Source organism: Hemiscyllium ocellatum, chromosome 9 (genome assembly GCF_020745735.1).
Source record: "Hemiscyllium ocellatum isolate sHemOce1 chromosome 9, sHemOce1.pat.X.cur, whole genome shotgun sequence".
Classification (NCBI taxonomy): Eukaryota; Metazoa; Chordata; class Chondrichthyes; order Orectolobiformes; family Hemiscylliidae; genus Hemiscyllium; species Hemiscyllium ocellatum.
The window spans coordinates 80,663,631-80,678,757 of record NC_083409.1 but is presented as its reverse complement, the minus strand read 5'-3'; the positions used below and the strand labels follow the sequence as shown (position 1 = coordinate 80,678,757).

General features: G+C 42.4%; 1 protein-coding gene across 2 annotated transcripts; it reads right to left on the bottom strand.

Annotated features, from left to right (window-relative positions):
• Positions 1–4,510: 4,510 nt before the first annotated feature.
• Positions 4,511–8,453, bottom strand: klf17 (Kruppel like factor 17). 2 transcript variants are annotated; one of them, XM_060830507.1, is made up of 3 exons: positions 8,206–8,453; positions 6,208–7,264; positions 4,511–5,673 (listed from the first exon to the last, which is right to left on the bottom strand). In XM_060830507.1, exons 1-3 carry the CDS (start codon positions 8,290–8,292, stop codon positions 5,498–5,500), a joined length of 1,320 nt encoding a protein of 439 aa, XP_060686490.1. In that variant the 5' UTR covers positions 8,293–8,453; the 3' UTR covers positions 4,511–5,497. The 2 variants fall into 2 exon arrangements, with proteins under 2 accessions (XP_060686490.1, XP_060686491.1); XM_060830508.1 differs by having other exon boundaries at positions 6,208–7,261; positions 8,206–8,452.
• Between the last annotated feature and the right edge of the window lie 6,674 nt (positions 8,454–15,127).

Sequence of the window (15,127 nt, the reverse complement as noted above, 5' to 3'; positions counted from 1 at the left end):
TTTCATCATTTATATAAATGACTTGGATGTGAGCATAAGAGGTATAGTTAGTAAGTTTGCTGATGACAGCAAATTGGAGGTGTAGTGGACAGTGAAGAAGGTTACCTCAGATTACAACGGGATATGGACCAGATGGGCCAATGGGCTGAGAAGTGGCAGAGGATGTTTAATTCAATAAACGTGAGGTGCTGCATTTTGGGAAAGCAAATCTTAGCAGGACTTATATGCTTAATGGTAAAGTCGTAGGGAGTGTTGCTGAACAAAGAGAGCTTGGAGTGCAGGTTCATAGCTCCTTGAAAGTGGAGTTGCAGGTAGATAGGATAGTGAAGAAGGCGTTTAGTATGCTTTCCTTTATTGATCAGAGTATTGAGTACAGGAGTTAGGAGGTCATGTTCAGACTGTACAGGACATTGATTAGGTCACTGTTAGAATATTGCGTGCAATTCTGGTCTCCTTCCTATCTGAAAGATGTGAAACTTGAAAGGGTTCAGAAAAGATTAACAAGAATGTTGCCCCGTTTGGAGGATTTGAGCTATCGGGAGAGGTTGAATAGGCTAAGGCTGTTTTCCCTGGAGCGTTGGCGGCTGAGGGGTGGCCTTATAGAGGTTTATAAAATCATGAGGGGCATGGATTGGTGAATAACCAAGGTCTTTTCCCTGGTGTGGGAGGGGAGGGGTGGGGGTGGGGGGTCCAGAACTAGAGGGCATTGGTTTAGGATGAGAGGGGAAATGTATAAAAGAGACCTAAGGAGAAACTTTACTCAGAGGGTGGTACATGTGTGGAATGAGCTGCCAGAGGATGTGGTGGAGACTAGGATAATTGCAACATTTAAGAGGCATTTGGATGGGTATATGAATAGGAAGGGTTTGGAGGGATACGTACCGGGTGCTGGCAGGTGGGACTAGATTGAGTTGGGATATCTGGTCGGCATGGACGGGTTGGACCAAAGGGTCTGTTTCCGTGCTGTATATCCCTATGACTCTATGACTCTAAATCCACACGACAAAGTTTGACGGACCTTCGTGGTGGCTTTCTTCGAATTTAGTGGCTTAATGTTGATATTTCTCTCCTAACAGCAAAATCTGTGTCAGTGCAGTTCTGTAACAATTACTTACAAAAATTATCGTGGCCTGGAGTTATTAGAAAATCATACATTTTTATATTTATTCAAAATTACTTATACTGCGAATGATGTGACTGATAGAACATGCTTTTACTTTACTGTGCTTCAAAATTAAACTGTAAAATTGTGCTTCCTTTGCCTATTATTACTGAGTTTGCTATTTGTTATGTTGTTGATTCTCTGTTGCATGCATCTTGTATAAATTATCTCAAACTTGCATATTTTTCACATCAAAACTTGTTATAAAGATATAAATAATTCACAATTCTTCACTTATATGCATTGAATCCTATGCAAACATGAGCACACTTGTGGGTGCTAAAAATCTGAAACAAAAACAAAGAGTGCTGGAGAAACTCAGCAGGTCTGCCTGCAGTTGTAATCCATTATCAGAACTGTTCTGATGAAGCGTCTCTGGAATCAAAATGTTAAGTCTATTTCTCTCTGTTTAATATTGTCAGACCTGCTGAGTTTATGCAGGATCTTCTGCATTTGCCTCATGCGCATACTTGAAACCATTGCAGAGTGCATGTAGTAGCAAAGACAGTCATATCCTTGACCCTCATTTTGATGAACTGAAATTGAACTATCGCTGGTAAACAATATTCTAAAATGGCTCTTATGGTAAAAGTTTTATTCCTCTATTTATTCCTTAATTGTATAATTTTTACATTTAAGCCATTTTAAATACAAGCCAATGTATTCTCTTTTAATTGCAAATCATTAATTAAAGATTGTTTTGATGGATATATATGGTATTCATTACCTATTAAGTATTTACAGTGAATTATAGTCAACAATAAACTAGATGGCATATAGATAATTATTTTAATAGTACATTTTAAAGCTTCTTATTTCCTTTCTACCTTGCTTCTTGTTGACTTCATGGTCTGACTCTCATGGTTTTGGTCACTCAGTAACATTTCAGCTAAGTAGCCATTTTTATAAACAAGCTTTGGCACAGAAGAAAACATCAGGTCGATGCATCACTTGAAGTCAAGATTATTCCATGATATGTGAAAACTACTCCAAAAAAAACTGCAGCCGCTGGAAATCTGAAATGCATTTTTACTTTAAAACAATAAATCTAAAGAACTGTAGATGCTGGAAATCAGATACAAAAATGGAAAACACGGAAAAACTCAGCAAGTCAGGCAGCACCTATGGAGAGAAAGAAAAATGTTAATTCCGCTTTCTCTCCACTAGATGCTGCCAGACCTTCTGAGCTTTTCCAGCAATTTCTACTTTTTGTATTAAGAATTAGTTGACAAGAAGTGCAAAAAATAGAAGCAACATCTTAATATGCACCACACTACAAGGTAATATAAAATGCTTCACAGTGAATTAAGAATTTGCGAACTGTAGTCTCCATTGTAATGTTTCAGGAGAAGTAGACAATTTGCGCATTTAGCTACTACAAACTAATACGATAATGGCAAGATAATCAGTTGTTTAATAATAATGGTCAGTTAGAAGACTGTGAATAACTCCCTTGCTCGCTTCAGTATTGGACCCGCTCAGGAAACAGACAAGACTGTGTTCCTAAGATGATTTGGAGATGCCGGTGTTGGACTGAGGGTTTACAAATTGTGTGCTTCCAATTAAACCTGTTGGACTATAATCTGGTGTTGTGTGGTTTAAGATGAGTGTTTCAACTTGAAATGCTAAGTTTGTTTCTCTCTCCATAGATGTTGTCAGGACTATTGAGTTTCTCTATTATTTCCTGTTTTAGTTGAGGTTTACAGCATCTTTTTATTAAAGCAGTCTCAGCCCAGGTTTAATGTCTTATCCAACAGTCAGAACCTCGAGCAGGGTAGCGGAGCTTCCTCAGTAATGCACTGCAGTCAGTTCCTACAGTGCACTTTGTGAGTCCATATTCACCTGACAATGGAGATAACAAACAATAAGAACGTCGCCATTGGAACACAAGATCTGGAAAGTCATTCAGCCCCTCAAACCTGCTCAACCATTTGATCAGATCATGGCTGATCCTAACTCCATATATCTGCCCTTGACCCAGGTTCCTTTGCTTAACGAATCAAAAATCTGCTTCAGATTTAAAATGAACCGATCCATCATCCAAGGGATGCTGAATTGAGCAGAATGTGATTGTTTTTTCTCTCTATATATATAGATATTCGCAGTGTGATTTTTAGAAAACTGCTTATGAAGATGAGGAATGTTGATATGGGAAACGGAAAACATTTCGCTTCACCTTGTTTTTGTTTTTTTGTGATATTTTTGTTAATGGTTTCTTCATTCTGAAGGGAGGAAACTGAAATTCATTACTTTCTTGAGGAGAATCCCTTCCTGGCGAGTAAACCTTTTGCATTTCTGCACCCAAGCGCTCTCTAAACTGGACAACTCAAACCTTTGAAAATCAGCCTCACTACTCCAGAACAGATTTAATAAACACCACACAACGTTTCACAGGATTTCTGAATTATGCCGGCTGTTTAAAGTTATTTAATCATTGAATTATTTGCCGACGGTGTTGGCTTACTGTTGAACTTCACCCCGAGCTAAATCTGCCCAACAGCAGTTACTCCACATGAGATTATTTCCGCCAGGAACCAAAGATATTCACCCCATCAATCTGCACTGCATTCAAATGGAGGAATTTCCAGTCAGAAGAAACTGACTGGTGTGTTCACTCGCTGTTTTGCCATACTTCTGCGTTCATTATAGGTATATATCTCCTTTTCTGAATATGATTGATTGGAAACCTGTTCGGGATAGTGTACTTAAGGTCAAAGGCGCATCAATTTTATTTCCACAAGCCTCAAACAGGATATGGAGACGTCAATCCCTGTCTAGCCACTTCTGAGAAACAATTACTGCTGAAGTACAAAAACGGATTTGGAATAGCATTATGGCCGTGTCAAAGAGTTTCATTTCAAATTTAAAGCATTTCTGTCCGCCCCTTACACCCAACTAACCGATTAACTCAATCCGATTAAAGGCAAACAAGGAATGGAGGTAAATCATCTCTCGGTAGCATATTTTGAATTGGCGATATCATGGTAGTACCCGCAAAATATTAAGCTCCTACCTCTTCGGTTTCCACACAGATCATGGTCAATTCGGGACAGATTATACGGCTAGGAGTCACTGGAAAGAGCCATTTGTGGAGTAACTGAACTTCACAGTGGTCAGAAATTTTCGTGGTTTGACAGAAACAGTTAATTCAGTTCATAAGTGTGAAGTTAATTTTGTTTTTTTGTTCGAAATTAATATATTGCAGCTAGCAGAGGCAGGAGTCATTTCTATTGCTATCAAACTGAACAGAAAATGCAAAAAAAACTTGCAAGTGAAGCTCAGAAAGATCGAGTAACTTACTTCCTTCGTCAAAACAATCTATACTATTACAAAAAAACGCATAACAAATGTGTTTTACATTTTATTCATTTTTTATATATATATAATCAAAACACGAATACAATGAATGAATTGGAGGTTTTTGGTGACGAAGTCTTAAAACACTGCAATTTGATCACCGAAAACCTTCCATCAATAAAACAGCAGTTAGTTCCAGTGTTTAGATAATTCGGTGTCAACATTAGAACCCCGATTGGAAAGGAAACAAAATAATATTGCACTTTGAACACTTCTTTCAACACCATCTGCATAGAACACGATCTCTCCAGTTTATGTCGAGACAATGAAGTGAGTCTTACGTTTTGAGAACTTTTTTTCTGACTGTGTTTATGATACAAAATTTTTCAAGTATATACCTTTTTTAAAAAAAAGAGTTGCTGCGTTCTGTTTGTACATGCAAACTAAACAAACACAAATAAGATAGGAAGAAAAAGAGGTTAACAGCTTCCTCCAAGGCAGTACCTGGTCTGTTTTATTATGAAAACCTTAGTGCCAGTTAAAACCAACGCCCTCCACTTCCAAACAAACAGGTGTGTTTTCATTTAGCTTGTTTCTTGTTAAGTGAGTATTCCTAAAGCAAATAAGCTCCTGTACAAGCGATTTTGCAACAATACAGCTTGGACTTTAAGTATGACTTTGCTTTTATTTAGTTTTGCTTGTGAATTCAGCTTTAACCCAAACAATATAGGCTATATATACATTTAATGTACAACTGGGTCCGGCCCTGTTACTTTTGCATAAAGGCACCCCCACCCATCCCCCTCCAGCAGAGTTTCGCGTCTTCAGTTGTAATACTTTGTTTCTCTCTGGAAGACATAGAAGGGTGCGCTTTTCACTCTCTCTCTCTCTCTCTTTAAATACTGAGTAATAATTTAGTGCTTTTTTTTCTTTTAAAACGATCCTTTATATACATAAATTAGTCATTACCCAGTATGAAAAAAATTGTAAATAATTTGATCTGTATAAATAGTGTGTCCGAGTTTCGGTTCTCGCGGTTTACATGTGGCGCTTCATGTGTAAGGCGAGGTGGTCAGATCTGGAGAATGCTCTCTCACAGAGATGGCACTGGAAGGGCCGGTGACCGGTGTGTTTGCGGTAATGGCGAGTTAACTCGTCGGATCGGGCGAATTTCCAACCACAGCCTTCCCAGTTGCAGTGATAAGGCTTCTCACCTGGAGACACAGAGAGGGGGTGGGGGACAAAGCAAGGAAGTTAGTTGGGTGGTGGTGGTGGTGGTGTTACAGTTCCAAAACGCCGACGGCACGTTTCTTTTTTTTTGAAGATAACAAGTAGATGTTCCGCCAAGTTTCAGTTGGATTATTTCATTAAGCCAGTGTGTCAGGTTTTGTATCCGCCCAGAAAATAAGACTGCCCCACCTCTTTTTTTTAAACAACACATTTCTGTTTTTGTTTCTGATTTCCAGCATCTGCATTTCTTCATGAGTTTTGCTCTTCCTCTAAAGGGAGGACAACCCCATAGTTCGATAAAAACTGCACGCGTGACTGGACACGCAACTTAGAAAGGAAAAGGTAACGCGAAAACAAAAGCCTCAGATCTGATTATAATTTTTCCCCAACCCACAGCGGTTACATTGCAATGAAGTCTTGCTCTGCCTCAGAGGCCGGAGGGGGGGAGAGAGAGAGAGAGAGGGGGGGGGGGGGGGGGGGAGTGTGGTGGATGATGTGGTTGTGGGAGAGCTGCTTACCTGTGTGAGTCCTCATGTGGGCCTTCAGATGGGAGCTCTTGGTGTACATCTTGCCGCAGCCCGGGAACTCGCAGTTGTGGGTGGCCGTTCGTTTCCTCGCCCAGGACCGGCGACCCCTCTTGGGTTTGCTGTCATCGGGGTTACCCCCCACCGCCGGGAAGAAGTCGAGCAGAGGGGACGAGGGAGGAGTCAGCATCATCCCGTGCATGCCCGGGTGACCCTGCACGGGGTCTCGGTAGACGTTGAACTGTCCGTGGAAGTGGCCCGGGCCGGGCTGCCCGTAGTGGGGCTGCGGGTGTGGTGCCTGCGGGTAGGCGGCCAGCTGGTAGTGCTGGGCCACTGAGAGGTGCGGACGGCGCTGCAGATCTCCCGCTGCCTGGCACTCCTTGCTGGGCATCATTGGCCCCGAGACCAGCCGCTGGTGCCCAAAGGCGTGGCGGCTCATCGACTGGTGGCGAGTGGCCGTCAGATTGGGCTTCTGCTCCAACATTGGCGCCATGCATTCCGAGGGAGAGCCGGCCAGCATGCAGGACTGGCCGGACTGAGGCTCCCGCTTGATCTTCGGTGCCATGTGCTGGACGTGATCCATTGGCAGGGCTCTGGGCAGCGAGTGGCTCAGGCTGGGCGATCTCAGCTCCGTGTACTCGGTGCTCTCCATGGAGGCTTTGATGCTAAACTCCTGGCCGAGCTCACAGGCGCCGGGGAAGCTGCTGGGCAGGTCCGGGGTGAGGAGCTCGGCCACCAGGCTCTGGTTCGGGCTGCCCGCGAAGCTCTGGCTGCCGTAGTTGGCGGACGGTGGGTACGGGCCATCGCTGTCATACACGGTGCTGCAGCTCTCCGGGGTCTCGGGGAGAGGGTAGGTGGAATGGTGGCCCCCTGAGCTCCTGGCCTCCGAGCCCATCGTGTTGGACAGAATAAAGTCCAAGTCCACGAACTTCCCCAATTCGTCGTCTTCCTTTTTGATAGAAGGGGCTTCGAGCAAGTTAAAGGCAGCGCTGTTGACAGGTCTTATCTGGTAGCCACACTTGGAGAGGGACTCGTCAACCTTCCACCTCTGCTGGAAGCGAAACGAAAACAGTGAGCGGATCAGCGAGGTGTTTACACACACACACACACACACAAATATAGGACTGTACTGTAAGGGAGCGTCCCCCCCACTCCAACAAATGTGGAGTCATTTGATGCATTGAGCTTACCAAACCCGTCCAACCAGTTTGTCCTTCTTCAAAGTGCCGATTTTTTTTAAAATTTGCAGTCAATTGACAGGAGTTGGAGATACATGACAGTCAGAACTCACCTGATTCAACCTCTTTCCCCCTCCCCCTCCTCCTTGATCTACGACATTCCTTATGTTAATTCCCTTTAACACACGGATATCTCCAGTACAGCTTTGAGGAGGAACATGTTTCATTCCCGTTTAAATTCGTTCCTGGTTTTACTTTCAGCACCGTATGACTCCTGACACTGGAATCCCGACCCATATCAGTCACCCTCAAAGATCACTCCTTTTCAGAAACGTGGATTTCAGAATTTGCCTTTCGACAACTCATTATTGACAGTGGGAGATGCTGCCGAGTTAACGAACAACTTACAACGATGTGTGAATCATGATTGGAGCTGTGTGAATCGAAGGTTAAAGCTCCAAAAGATTACAACGCACTTCGACGTGACAGACAGGTCCACACTGAAAGATCTCCCACTAATGATCTATTAAATACCATGCAACTGTCCACAGCAGCGATGTTTAACCTCTGCTGCAACTTTGTTATAACACGGCTGTGCATGAACTGCAAATTGGTATAAGTTGACAGGTTAGCAGTTTGCACGAATGGTTAATGGTTAAAGCAGCCCCGTTTTAGCACAGAATGCAACTAGCAGAATAAACGAAGTTTCAGAAACAAGATGCAACGAAAATAAAGTTAAAATAAGACGCACAAATGGAATGCAAATCTATCTTAGCACAGAAGGTAAGTAAGACGTCAGGTTTGTAACACTCACATTGATGATCTCGGTTTGTTTCTGCACCAATGTTTCATGACTGGCAAAAGTTGCAAATGAAGGAAGCATGGTGTCTGCCAGGGCCATTGCTACCTCCTTGCCTGAAGAATGCCTTCACCACAGGGAGGCAAGTAGAAACGAACCAGCTTCTGGTTTGTACTTCCACCGGGTAACGCGGAATGCGTGAAAAGAAGTTTCTGTCTCGAATAATCAGTTCACAACTGTTTGCCCAACTCTGGGAGTGGGACTTGTTAATACGCTATGCTCCATCTGATTGGCCGTGAAGCTGATCAATATTAATATGGGTGATGAATAGCTTTGCAGGAATTATCCAATCCCCAGCGGCCAACTCCAAAAAAAATTAAGTTTCTGACATACCATTGGAGGGATTCTGGTTCATGAATATGCAGCGCCTGATAGAGTGGGTAGAACAGACGAGTCACGATTGGCTGCTCATTCCTTGCAACCTGCCATTGGCGTAGGCAGAGTTCAGGCTGTGTGTTTTGAAAAAATCTTATAGTTTTGTCCAATGGTGTCGCTAATGTCACAGAAAGAGAAGTCAAGCAGTAAGCGCACTGACGTGATCTAAATTTAGTGTTGGTATAAAAGGGGCTTTGGGGGAACGGAGAGTGAGTCCACCCAGAAGCTTTGCTGCTTTGACCAGGGTCGTTGTAACCGCTGGACGGGGGCTGCCACCGCCAAACACAAGCTACATTCTCCAAGTCTCCACTGCAGACAGCTTCGTGGTGTGGTCTGCAGCTGAAGTTCCGAGAACTTTTCTTCACATACCTTTCAAATAGATTGACATTTACATCTTCACCGGCAGGTAGCTGAAACCATATATCTTGCTGCAATCGCCAATACAACAATTATGTAATATTGGTTCCCCGATTCAAGCTATTATTTTTGTTATATTTTAACTCATCTCCTCCGCCACCTAGGCGCAGAAAGTCAAAGTATAACTTTTTTAAACATTCCTCAACCTAAATCATCTGTATTCGCGTTGATGCAGGTCATGTTCAATTTACCAAGGCAAGCATTTAGCTTTTACGGTCAGGTTGGTTTCAATAGAGTCGGAAAAGTTGTACCCGGCAGTAGAACACACTCACCTGTAACATTGTCCACAACACATTCAAATACACACACACTTACCTCTTACACTGTCCCCTACACATTCAAACACACACTCACCTGTAACATTGTCCCCTACACATTCACACACACACACTCACCTGGAACACTGTCCCCTACACATTCACACACACACACTCACCTGTAACACTGTCCCCTACACATTCAGACACACTCACCTGTAATACTCTCCCCTACATATTCACACACATCTGTAATGCTCTCCCCTACACATTAACACACGCACTCACCCACTCACTTGTAATACACTCCCCTGTATATTCACACACACACACCTGTAACATGAAGGCAGCATTTTTTTTTCGACATCATTGAACAGCTTTCTAATAATTGCGCCCATCCCGGCTATATGGTAAATATAAAAACAAAACTTCGAAGGTCAATTTTATTTTTGCCTTCAACGCCCCTGAATCGAGTGCATTTCGTTATTGGGGAGATACTAAAGTGCTGAGGTGGAAGCGGACCAGTCAAGTGGTTTTCTGATGTTACGGCCAGCTTCATATTCGATTATATCGAATGAACAGCACATACCAATTTGTTGAATTAAAAACACATTTTATCTTGTGTTGTCGGTGTTAACAAGGAAATACATTTATCTCGCGTTATTATAATCAAACAAAGTAATAACGTATAGCAACGATTGCCGTCATGTTCTTTGGGGGAAATGTCTTGGGTTTATTTGAAGTTGTACTGATCATTCTCAGGCTCATCAAGACAGAGAAAAGTGCAGCAAGGCTTGAGACACGCTCATGTTGAGCTTCCGGGAAGATCGACACTGTCTCTTCGGCATTAATTTTTACATAGTTAGTGTGCAAACGGGATGGACACAATGCATTACATTAGAATTAATGAACGCAATGAAACCAACCAGGAAGCAAAATAAACTAACAATATCCACTATAGGAGTAAAGGTCTTCTCAATTGACAACAGTGCAACTTTGGAGGGTACGTGACAATCTGCTAGTGACAGCTTGCACGATTTTACAAAGAAACGACCAGGGAACAATGCTTCACAGAGTTCGCAGGCTGCATTCACATGCTGAAGAAGTCGAATGCATTAACCAGAGCAGTCTCAGAAACACATGCAAGGTCTTGACTGTCCGCAGCCTTCTCCTTTACTGTGGGATAACCCTGACAATAAGGAATACGAAGATCTTAACGGCTTCACTAAACTAGCTGCGCCCAATTCCCATTCAGAGCACCTCCATGAATTTCGTTTTAAATTTTTAACATCTTGTCTTCTCGCCAAATACACTTGTTTAAAGAGAAAGCCAATGAGGAAATCAATGAGTTGTTGCGATAAAAAAGTTTCTTTTGTGATGAAAAGAATGCTATAAAGTGTCTGGCAACAATGGGTTTACATGTGTTAGCATCTATTCGTCCACAACAGTTCAGCGCTCGGATTCCGTTGGCGCTTACTGTATTTTCAGGTGCCACCTATTTCACTGAGTGAGCAATTAGGTGTTATCTAAAGCTTTCCTTCCACATCCCTTCCCATATTGCAATTTGTAGCAAAACCTAACAATCTGTAATGACATCCTCAATGCGGAATCTATTCTTTTTAATGACTTCCAATTTCATTTCAAGCCAAATAAAATGAAAAGTTACCGTTTTCGTTTAAACTGTGAGAAAACCTTTTAGTTGACTTAATACCAGACAGACATGTTGCAAAACGGGTACAAACAAATTATACGGTACACATTACTGCAGCTCGGTGTCTATATAATTTTAAAAGAACCAATTTTATCACTAACGTTTGAGACAGTCATTAAAGATTCTTTAGGCCAATAGATCAGCAACTCACATATTGACCATTCAAATAAATAATGTAGAGCGTGAACCGGTACCGTTTTTTCAACAACTTGTCAGCTTTGGTACTGTAATTAATCTTTAATCATGACACAACAAAGATAATTGAGACATTAGACATTACAGAAACGGGACGAGACTCCTTTATTATACTAAACACCTGAACACAGACATTCCAACACACACACACAATCACAAACTGCAACGCCCCCAGCTCTCACAAAACACACACACACTTCAAACAAAAATACACAGAAACACATACCCCACCAACGCACACATAACACAGAAGTGCACATAAATCCCAATTTACACATATATACACAACTTTCAACAAACACACATAAGTAAACACATACCTCAACAAAGACTGTAATGCATATAGCCCTCAACGAATGTGTACCCAAACACATATAGACAAAGGAAATCGCTTCCTCCAAAAAGCACAAAGATATAAACACGCACAGAGAAACGCGTGCATATCACATAGACACAGAAAAATACGCACACTTCCTAAACACAAATATACAAGTAATACCCACAGTCCACAGACCACATAACACCCATAGCCCCCAACAAACACAGGTAAACATGCATAACCTCCAATATTCACCCAGATAAACACAGAGTTGCCAAAACTCTCTCTCTCACACACACACACATGAACAGAGACCCAGACACTCACACTCATACATAAATACAGATAGACCCCGACACTCACACACATATAAACACACAGAACCCCCAACACTCATACACAGGATCCTTAACACATGCACACAGACATATAAATGCACACAGACCATGATACGTTCAGCACCCAATACACACATAAACACACAGAACCCCCAACACACAGAATCCCCAACACACACATCCATTAACACACACAGACCTCAATATTCACAAGCATAAATACACAGAAACCCAACACACACACACATAAACACACAGACACTGACACACAAGCCTAAACACACACAGACCCCAACACTCACACACATAAGAACAACACAGACCCCAACACACACTCATAAACACACAGACCCCAACACACACATATAAATACACACAGACCCCAACATTCACACACATAAACACACAGACCCTGACACACACACATAAACACACAGACGTGACACTTGCACACATATAAACACACAGACCCTGACACTCACACACACATAACACACACAAAACCGCAACACACATAAACACACACAGACCCAACACTCACACATAAACACCCAGAACCCCCAACACTCACAGACATAAATACACACAGAACCCAATGCTCACACACATAAACACACAAAACCCCAACAAACACATAAACACACAGACCCTGACACTCACATGCATAAACACACACAGACTCCAACACTCACACACATAAGTATACACAGACCCCAAAACACACACATAAATACACACAGACCCTGACACTCACACACATAAACACACAAAACCCCAACACTCACACATAAACACCCAGAACCCCCAATACTCACAAACATAAATACACACAGAACCCAATGCTTCAAACATAAACACACAAAACCCCAACACTCACACACATAAACACACAAACCTGACACTCACATGCATAAACACACACAAATCCAACACTCACACATAAGTACACACAGACCCCAACACTCACACACATAAGTACACACAGACCCCAAAACACACACATAAATACACACAGACCCCAATACTCACACACATAAGTACACACAGACCCCAAAACACTCGCAACATAAATACACATAGACCCTGACACTCACACACGTAAATACACACATACCCCAAAACACCCACATAAATACACACAGACCCCAACACTCACACAGATAAGCACACAGAACTTCCAAAACTCACAACATAAATACACATAGACCCTGACACTCACACACGTAAGTACACACATACCCCAACACATGCACATAAATACACACAGAACCCAATGCCTCAAACATAAACACACAAAGCCCCAACACTCACACACATAAACACACAGACCCTGACACTCACATGCATAAACGCACACAGACCCTTCAACGCTCACACACATAAATATACACAGACCCTGACGCATGCACAGAAACACACAAAACCTTCAACGCTCACAAACATAAATACACACAGACCCCAACACTCACACACATAAGCACATAGAGCCCCCAATACTCACAAGCATAAATACACACAGAGTCCAACACCTACACACATAAGTACACACATAAATACACACAGACCCTGACACTCACACACATAAACACACAAAACCCCAGCACTCACACATAAACACACATAGACCCAACACACACATAAACACACAGATCCCCCAATACTCACAAGCATAAATACACACAGAGCCTGACACTTACGCACATAAGTACATACAGACCCCAACACACACATAAATACACACAGATCCCAACACACACATAAACACACAGAGATCTCAATACTTACAAATATAAACATGCAGAACCCACAACACACACAAACACCTGAACACACAAACACCTGACACTCACATGCATTAACACACACAGACCCTTCAACGCTCATGCACATAAATACACACAGACCCTGACACACGCACAAAAACACACAGAACCTTCAACGCTCGCAAACATAAATACGCACAGACCCCAACACTCACATACATAAGCACACAGAGCCCCTAATACTCACAAGCATAAATACACACAGAGTCCAACACCTACACACATAAGTACACACAGACCCCAACTCACACATAAATACACACAGACCCTGACACTCACACACATAAACACACAAAACCCCAGCATTCACACATAAACACACACAGACCCAACACACACATAAACACACAGAACCCCCAATACTCACAAGCATAAACACACACAGAGCCTGACACTTACGCACATAAGTACACACAGACCCCAACACACACATAAATACACACAGATCCCAATACACACATAAACACACAGAGATCTCAATACTTACAAATATAAACATGCAGAACCCACAACACACACACACACCTGAACACACAGACCCTGACACTCACATGCATTAACACACACAGACCCTTCAATGCTCACGCACATAGTACAAACAAACCCCAACACACACAAGTAAACACACAGAACCTTCAACGCTCACAAACACAAATACACACAGACCCCGACACACACATAAACACACAGAACCCTCAACACTCACAAACATAAATACACACTGAGCCTAACACACACATAAATACACACAGATCCCAACACACACAGAAACACACAGAGATCTCAATACTTACAAATATAAACATGCGGAACCCACAACACACACACACATATAAACACACAGACCTCAACATTCACACATATAGTACATACAGACCACGACACACACATAAACACACAGAAACTTCAACATTCACACACATAAATACACACAGACCTCAACGCACACATAAACACACAGAACCCCCAACACACACACAGACCTCAGTACTCACACACATAAACACACAGAGACCCCCAACTCAAACATATAAACACAACACAGATCTCAATACTCACACACATAAACACACACAGACCCCCAACACACACACATTAACACACCCAGACCTCAATACTTAAAAATATAAACACACAGACCCCAACACGCACACACAGAAACACGCAGAATCCCAACAAACACACATAAACACAGAACCCATCCCCTCGCCACACACATAGGCCTAACACACATAGAAATACATGCATACCAACACTCGCAAACACATACGGACGCATCAATGCACATGCAGAAAAAAACATGCACTCAGACCATGTCCAGAAGTCATCCTTTTTCACTCAAATAATTGCACTTGACCATGGATTGATGGAAAAGTGAGACATTGTGAGCTGCTTTGTCAGTTTGGGAATGGTGGTAATTGTTGGGATTGGAAGGTGGGACT